At 30.9% G+C, this 9,360-nt stretch overlaps 1 protein-coding gene across 2 annotated transcripts in view; it reads left to right on the top strand.

The window, feature by feature from the left end:
* Positions 1-8,319, top strand: part of LOC106458996 (tRNA-dihydrouridine(20a/20b) synthase [NAD(P)+]-like) — a 79,451-nt gene extending 71,132 nt beyond the window's left edge. For both annotated transcript variants that reach the window (XM_013918560.2, XM_022385367.1), the window contains 3 exons: positions 1,680-1,820; positions 2,077-2,285; positions 7,230-8,319. In XM_013918560.2, coding sequence (XP_013774014.1) covers positions 1,680-1,820; positions 2,077-2,285; positions 7,230-7,480 — 601 coding nt within the window. In that variant the 3' untranslated portion in view covers positions 7,481-8,319. The remainder of the gene's footprint in view (positions 1-1,679; positions 1,821-2,076; positions 2,286-7,229) is intronic.
* Positions 8,320-9,360: the final 1,041 nt, after the last annotated feature.

Genomic DNA, 9,360 nt, shown 5'->3' with positions numbered 1-9,360 from the left:
CAACATGTGAAAAGAAAAAAAAAGGCAAGAGAAAAACATTGCTTAACAAACCTTAAGTCTTAATAAAGAAATTTATATATTGTATATGAAAGCATTGTAATGTTTACTGATAGTCTGCCACATTTTGTTAACATATGCCTACTAATTTAAAAGTTATAGCATGAAAACTGTAACAAACACAAAATAGTTACGAGGTCGGTCTCAGTGACCGAGACTATACTGAAAGAGTTAAAGAAACATCAGTATTACATTAGGTGGCCCCTAGTGGCACAGCGGTATGTCTGTGGACTGACAATGCTAGAAACCGGGTTTCGATACCCGTGGTGGGCAGAGCACAGATAGCCTATTTTGTAGCTTTGTGCATAACTTCAAACAAACAAACAAACAAATACATTAGGTGATTATAATGTAATTTGTCATTTTGTGGTAGTGTTACCTCAAAAAGTTTATTTAATATAATAAATCAGTTCTAATAGGGATAGATCTGTACAACTAACAAAAGAACATACTTAATATAAAAAATAGATAACACCATTATAGTTAAAACATAAAGGTTCATAATACTTTGAAATCATATTTAAGAGCATGTTTTTATGAAACCACAATAAAATCAAGAATTGTTAGAATTCTCAGATGTTAAATTGACATCACCTTGGCTTGGAGGAGAGTGTTGATGGAGCTTTTACATTTCCTTTAACATTTCTTTATGTTTGACAAAATCCAGTCAGTGTAGCTAATGATAAATAACAAAGAACAAACATTTTCTGTGCAACCTGTAAAACATTTACAGCTTGAAACTGTTTTGAATTGAATATAAGTCTTAAAATTGTTTAGTTGAAGTTTAGAACTTTTCAGAAGAAAACCAAAAAACACAAAAGGGTCAAATAAGGCTTCCCTTTTCTGTAATTTTCATAAAGATTGGGATTTTTTAGACTTACATACTTGAAATAATTATTATCTACATATTATTATATTTTTCATAGTTAGTACTTTTATTAATAAACCACATTCGGCTTTTAATGATCATTATATGCTTTTAGTATTCATATCTCATTAAACTTTCCAGGATCATTTGAAACACCTTCTTACAACCAGCTGGAATACATTTGTATTGAAACCATTTTTATAACAAATAATTACAAAATTTCTAATTAGTTTACAGTCCTTAGCATACTAAAAATTTGTAGACCATCATAACATAATAATAAAATGTATTCTATGTGTTGCTTAATTTTTGAGTTAAAGTTGTGCTGTTCATATTTTTCTCAGATCCCTAATTAATTTTTTCTGGTTAAAAATTAATCTTGGTAATTGTACCACATATTATGTAAAATTATTAAAAGGATATATTTAAGCACAAAAGAAGAAAAAAAAGTATCATATACTTGCAGTTTTGACAAAATTATATACAAATTATGAAACATTTCAACAAAAACAATGTTATACACCAAGAAGTTGCAGGCTGTATGTTGTTTAATAATTTCAAGATAGTTTCCGAATGTATTGAAAGCAATTTCTTTTTAAGTTCAAATAATAGTGAAATACGGTTTTGAATGAATAGTGTGTGTCTGTCTACTTTAGTGTGTTTTACTTCTCTATTTACTCTGACAATATTGTAACTTATTAACCTTTGTATGTGTAATTTACTTATGTTAGTATAATGTTTGTGGTGAATATAGATGGGCATTAGCAGAACATTATGGTGCCTACCTTATAAACAATGCAGAACTCGTCAAAGACATGGTCCTTCAAACAAGAAATCGAATTAGTGATCAGAAGTTTTTGATTTCTATCAAAATAAGAATCCACTATGACATTAGGTAAGAATGTATATTTACTTATGCATATAACTACACTATGCAGTGTAGTACAGATCAAAATAATTGTAAGTTAAAGAAAATATACCATTTTATATATATGTAGTCATACTAAAAACAGACATTTCACACTTTGCTGCAAAAGATATAAGTGAAGTAGAGCCTTTTTGGTCATTTTTGCTCTTATTTTCATTTTATTATGAATTATTTAATGAAGCTATTTGTGAAGTGAAAGCAGGTTTCCTTTCATTGTTTTCAGAAAAACTGTAGATTTATGCCAGAAAGCACAGCAAGCTGGGGTGTCATTTATCACGATACATGGACGTACTTTAGAGCAGAGGAAAGAACCAGTAAATGTTCAAGCTATCAAAACTGTGAAAGACAGTTTAAATATTCCAGTTTTTGGTAATGGAGATGTGTTCTCACTGGAAGATGCTGATAAACTCTATGAACAGACAGGAGTTAATGGTGTGTAAAATTTGTAATGTATTTGAATTTTGAGTGTTGTATATCTTTAAGGAGTTTGTTTTAAATTTATAAAGATTGATTTTGCATCCTCAGAGTTGTTAATTTATTAAATGCACTCTTAATAATATTTAAGAAAAGTTATAACAAAATGGTAATTTTTCTTTCATGTAAGTATTAAAACAGAAATATAATCTTGTATATTTTTTCTTAACTTATTTGAGATATTTTTAACATTGATGAATTGCTACTTAAAAGATTTGCTTCATCCTTTATCATTAACAAAACATGCAGCTTAAGTCATGCAATATAATCTAGAAACCTGTTAATCTTTTGGAAAACATAAAGCTATCCTAGTCTTAAAATCTAAACTTCTAGCATTCAATTTAGGCAAGCAATTATCCTCTTTTACATAAAAATACATAAAATTTATGTTAGTGAAACTTGCCAGTCAATCCTTAATAATACTTATGTTTGCCACTTTTATCATTATAATGCTATACGATTTGCTTCTCCATTGATGTAATAAAAATATATTTCAAATATAAACAATTACAAATTGGAAGAAATTAAAAGTTTCACTTTACATCTGAAAAATAGGTAAATAGAAAATGGTATCTGAAAGATATCACAGTAACCTAAATTGCTAATTAAACTAGTACAATATACTTCACTAAAATATAATAAACCCTCTCTCCCTTTAGGAATGTCTGAATGAGAGGTTGTATAACTCACAATAGTTAGTGAAAGTTCATTTAAATGTTTCCTGATATGCTCAAAAATATTAATTATTTCATTATTGAATTTAAAATGAACAATCAATAGTTATAAAGTGTAGTTAAGATATTTTTGGAAAAGTTATGATATTCTTTAAAATATTTGATCCTATCAGTATAGAATTCAATCTTAAACCTATAGCAGGAGGTCAAAACTTTATTTGTGAAATTAAGTTTCTAAGTTCTGTCTATGAAATATTGTAATGTCTAACAAATTCTATTGTATTTAATGGCTCACGAGGATTAAACATTATAGTATAATTATTTTGAAAATTTGTATTATAAAATGGTAAATTTATAACTTTGAAATTATTTGTGTCCATTTTATTAAAACATTTTCAACTTGGATAAGTACTATGTTCAAGTACTGTGTATTTTTCAGGGTAAATTTTACTTGAAAACAAGTTTAGCAATGTTGAGAATAACTAGAGAATTTGGTAGAGATATTGTCAATATACTTGCTTGTAATCTTTCTCTTTAAATTTTGTTATGAATGAAGTTTGAGCTCAGATAAATATGTATCAGCAGTTTTTTGCTAAAGTTGTCTTATGTACTTGCGGTACCTAATTATTTTCCTCAGTAGGCCAGTTTAAATTATACCATAATATAATGTTTATGGACAACAATAGACCAATTGGTTCAAATTGACTGTCCCATCCTCTAAACTAATCTAAAACTATTAAATAAGTAAATTAAAAACAAAATAAAATAAAAAATCTTAAAGCCAGCCCTTATCATTTATATAGTTATCAAGCTTTCCCTTAAAATCACTTACACTTACTACCTCCACAACATCTGAAGGCAACCCATTCCAGAGGCCAGCCACCCTGTTAGAAAAATATAACTATCTCAGCTGAAGATGACTCCTACTTTTCCAAAGTTTATATTTGTATCCCCTAGTTCTATTATTCTCACCATTAAGTATGAATGCATCAACACTATCAATCCCCTTTACAATCTTAAACACCTCAATCAGATCCCCTGTAAGTCTTCTTTTTTTAAGAGAAAACAATTTCAGAGATCTTAATCTCTCCTCATATGACAACCCGTCCATCCCAGGCACAATTCTAGTAACTCTCTTCTGAACCTTTTCCAACAATTCAATGTTCTTTCTAAGGTAAGAGCCCAAGACTGAACACAATACTCCAAATGTAGTCTAATCACTGACCTATATAATGAAATTGTAGCCTCTTTAGACTTGTATTCCATATTTCTGTAAATACAACCTAAAAACCTATTTGCCTTACCACTAGCAACAGCACACTGCTTTGATGGCTTAAGAGACTGATCAAAGATCCCTTTCTTTCATGACAATGTTATTCCCAACTTTGCACTGTTCCCTAACAAGGAACATTCAAGAAATTTTACAAGATAATGTTATACATGAAACTGAACATCCACAAGAGCCATGGGAAGAAAGATTTGTGCCTTTTTTCCACCCCAGGAAAGGATAACGACAAGTTTTCATTGTGTAATGCTTCATGTGTTTGCAACATCAAGGGAAAATATGTGTATGTTGCAGCTAAAAAAGTATGAGCCTACTTATAGTTTTTGTTCTTCACACATTTCCTTCACATAATTTTTTCTTTTCAATAAAATATTTTATTTTGAAATATATTAATTTTTCCTTAATAATCTGACAGATGTACGTTTAAGAATAGTGTCAGTCCCAAAGAACTTTCTGAATCCAGAGTTAACATCTTTTGGGAAAAAAACTCAAAATTAGCGGCACCAGGGGCCTCACCTCACAGTTAGTATGACAAAAAGTCATCACACAGATTAAGGGCCTTATTTTTACAAAACACACAATATTTTTAAATGAAAAAGATTTAAATAGTACTTACCAAAAGGATGAATTACACTTCCTTACACAAAAATCTCCCCTGACTTTCATATCGTATTGATCTACTCATCTACTGCACAAATATTCTCTCCCTTTTGACAAAAAAATTGGAGAAGTCAGCATTGTATGTTTGTCACTATTCAGTAACACTTTTCTCATTCTTAGGCTTAGAGAGGAAACAAAAAGGTGATGCAACAATCAGGCTCTAATACATATAAACGTTTTAATATTGTTGAAATGATGAGCTCACCAATAACATCTTCGACGTTTAAGTTTAACGATAACAATGATAAAAAAAACAGTAACTAGAACAATTTTACAAACTTTTTATTTTTATTTCATTGTTATTATTTTTTAGCTTAATCAAATTTCCATTTCCCTTTCAGACCTATTGACTACAATTGTGTACAATGTACATTAATGTTCCACCAATTTTTTCCCGTTATGTACTGAAGAGTGTTTTGAGGATGGCTGTTCTCATTTTTTTATGTTCTATGACCGATTGTTGTTGAGATATGTTGCTCTGAAATGCAAGAAAGAGCTATTTTCATGTTCACTTGTTGTAAAAAAATAATTGCTGTTTGAAATAATTCAGGTCTGAAAGGGAGTGTCCAGAGTGAGTTACAGTTTCTTTTCTAACAGTATGTGGGGTGAGAATCAACTGTAGAGTTTGTCAGATGGTGTGGTAGCATTTGTCATTGAAAGCTTAGTTGGTGAAGTGGTGCACTGCACAACAATAGTTTTGCTGCTATTGAGAATCAGTGAAAACATTCACAGATACCAGACAAACGTTTTGAGTGTTACTCGAGTACTAGTCATGTCTGGTAACTTGACATCTAATCTGTGGGGGATATAGGGAGAAGAGAACTTTTGATTCAATTTCAAATTTTAAATATTTTATTCAGGCAGTGAAGTTTCGGTGGCCCACTCAGAATGTACTGTGGCCCCCCTAATTTTCCATCATTCACGCATGGCTCCTTAGAAACATGGCACAGCCCCCTGGGAGCCCATATGGCTCATGTTGAGAACCACTAAGCTAAAGGACTACTTCAGAATGAAACAATGTTAATGACAGTTATTCTGAGATAGAACTATGAGATGTTTATTTATACATGTAAGTGTAATATCAGCTAGAGGACTACTTCAGAATAAAACTGTTAATGACAGTTATTCTGAGACAGAAATATGAGATGTTTATTTATACATCTAAGTGTAATATCAGCTAGAGGACTACTTCAGAATTCAACAATGTTAATGACAGTTATTCTGAGACAGAACTATGAGATGTTTATTTTTACATGTAAGTGTAATATCAGCTAGAGGACTACTTCAGAATTCAGCAATGTTAATGACAGTTATTCTGAGATAGAACTGTGAGACGTTTTTTTATATATGTAAGTGTAATATCAGCCAGAGGACTACTTCAAAATAAAACAATGTTAATTACAAATGATATTGGACTAAACTGTGAGATGTTTGTTTATACATATATGTGTGATGTCATCTGGACTACTACCTCAGAATTCAACAGCGTTAATTATGTGTGTTAAACCGAACTGTAAGATACATATTTCCACATTTAAGTGTAATTTCAGCTACAAGACTTCTGCAGAATCCAAAAATGCTAAAGACAGGTATTCCTAGATTAAACTGTGAGATGTTCATTTATACATGTAGGTGTAATGCAGATAGAAGACTTCTTCACAATCCAACAATATTAATGACAGGTATTCCAAGACTAAACCATGAGATGTTTTAGGTGTAATGTAAGCTGGATAACCTCTGGAGGGCATCTTCAGAATTCAACAGTGTTAGTGGCAAATATTCTGAGATTAAACTCAGAGTTGGTTATTTATACATGTAGGTGTAATATCTTCTTCAAAGGACTATTTCATAATCAAGCAATGTTAGTGACAGATATTATTAGACTAAATTGTGAGATGTTTGTTTATATATGTAGTTTTGATATAATCTAGAAATGTTTTTCAGTATGAAAGAATTTTAATGAAGATATTCAGTGACTAAACTGTGAGATGTTTGTTTATTTAAGTAAGTGTAATGTCTTGTAGAAGAATTCTTTAGAATCCAAGAATGTTAATAACAGATATTCTTAGACTAAACTGTGAAATGTTTGTTTCTACATTTAGGTGTAATGTCTTGTAGAAGAATTCTTTAGAATCCAAGAATGTTAATAACAGATATTCTTAGACTAAACTGTGAAATGTTTGTTTCTACATTTAGGTGTAATGTCAGCTAGAGGACTTCTTCTGGATGTTAATGAAAGGCATTCTTAGATTAATCTGTGAGATAATTTGTTTATACGTGTAGGTGTAATGTCAGCTAGAGGACTTCTGCAGAATCCAGCATTGTTTGTTGGCTATCATTATACCCCTAGAGACTGTGTACAAGATTGGCTGGACATTTCACTGAACCTTGGGACCCATTTCACCAGCTTCCATCACCATCTGATGTACATGCTGGAGAAAGTCATGCCTCGTCCTGAACGCAGAGTTTTCAATACACTAAGCAGCACAGCTGCTGTTTTGGATTACCTTCGAGTGAATTATGATCTTTGTTGACAATTAGAAAATGTTGTGTAACTTCTTATTACTCTTTTTTAGATGTATGTACGATTATGGTAGTGTAGCTCCTTAGTGGCTCGGTGGTAAGTCTGAAGGCTTATACTGCTAAAAGTTGGGTTTCAATATATAGCCCATTTTGTAGCTTTGTGTTTATTAACAAAAACATATTTTTGTATTTAATCTGTGAGGATTTTGAAGTTTTTATGAAATTTTCATTGGATATACAGTATTTTAGTAATTTTTTCCATACTTACACTGGTTAAATTCAGATATTTGTTTTTATTTGTGAACAGAGCTGATTGCATTAACACTACAAAGATTCTAAAAATATTACAAGTGCTGTAATCACTTTTATCACAAAGGTAATATGATAAATAGTGTTTTAAAATAATTTTAATTACTAAAGTATGATTTTTTTAATTTATAAATTTATGTACTTGTTTTATGTTTTAGAGATAATGTTATTTATCATCATAATTCGTGAAAATAACCATGCTGGTTAAATCTGAATAAAAATTAAACTGGTAAAGATACTATTTTTTAGCCACTTGACAGTAACTTATCCCTAAATGTTCTTTGAAATGTTAAGGCAGTGAAACACTACTAATAGCTAAGTTGTTAGAAAATTCTTTGTAGATGGAAGTGTTTATTTTTTGTGTTTTATTTCAACCTCAATGTTATATTTTAAAAAATCAGCTTTTTTGGGTTTGTAATAATTGAATTTTTATATTCCATTTTTCTCAGTGTTCTTTCATGATGGGACTTAGATAACTTACTGAAATGTACTTAAAAGTTTCTGAACAGTGCAAGATTATTAAAACATATTTTCTCAGTAATCTGTGATGACAGGCATTTAATTGTTTAAAGTAAATAAACAGAACTGGAATTTTTATCTAAAAAGAAGAAACATGAAATAATATATTCCATTTAAAATTGCCAGATGCATTCTAACTGTGTTCTGCATGTGAGTGGTTATTCAACATATTGTGAAAGTATATCTGTAGAAATCATAAAAAGTACTCAACAAAGTAATTTACATGTGTATATAAATCATCAAAAGACTTTTACTTAACACATTTATGAAAGTTTGTGAGGGTATATAAGTAATCAAAAGTGGTTACTCAAAATACTTATGTAAGTGTGTGTGTGTATAAATCATCAAAAGTTAACATTTTTCAACACTCCACCTCCTAGCACAGTTGACTCCTTCTATACTGATTGTTCAATCATCACTTTAATATTAGGCAAGAAAAGATGCACCAAAAGTGGAGAAGAGGTAAGTAGTTATCAGAAATACATTTTCTGTGTTCAAAAATTTTAACTTGTAATATGATATATAACCTTTTCTCATCTGTAACTGAAATTCCACATTGAAGTGGTGGAAAGACTGGTGCAAAGGTTTACTATGAGCCTCTTTTGGGAAATTCCTGAAGGGGACCCATGGAGTGCAACATTCTATACCTTAGAACAGTATAGGAGCACACCCATGGGAGACTGCATCTCATTATACTAGGGTATACTCTTCAACTGGAAAGGAGGGGAAGGGAAATATCACAAGAATGGGAAGAATATGCAAGCATAGAACCTGCATCAGGCTTATGGAAATGCTATATGTATAGTATACATGGTGGATCAACTTCAGTCCAATACCAGGTGGCACCAGGGATGAATTGTACTACATGTTCAGAAGATTACCACTATATTCTCTATTGAGTAGAATTGGTCAGTCTGAGAATGCAGCCTCCATGGTCCACCACCCCAGCAGCTAGGAACTGGTAATAACATTTGCCAAAGGTTATTTCAATTTGACACAAGACCTAAATTCACAAACAACATTTCAATAGAAACTGCAATACCAATGGCACCTATGCTTAACT

The sequence above is a fragment of the Limulus polyphemus genome, unplaced genomic scaffold, assembly GCF_000517525.1.
Source record: "Limulus polyphemus unplaced genomic scaffold, Limulus_polyphemus-2.1.2 Scaffold543, whole genome shotgun sequence".
Taxonomy (NCBI): Eukaryota; Metazoa; Arthropoda; class Merostomata; order Xiphosura; family Limulidae; genus Limulus; species Limulus polyphemus.
The sequence above is the reverse complement of the archived record's forward strand: the minus strand, read 5'-3'. Positions and strand labels throughout refer to the sequence as shown.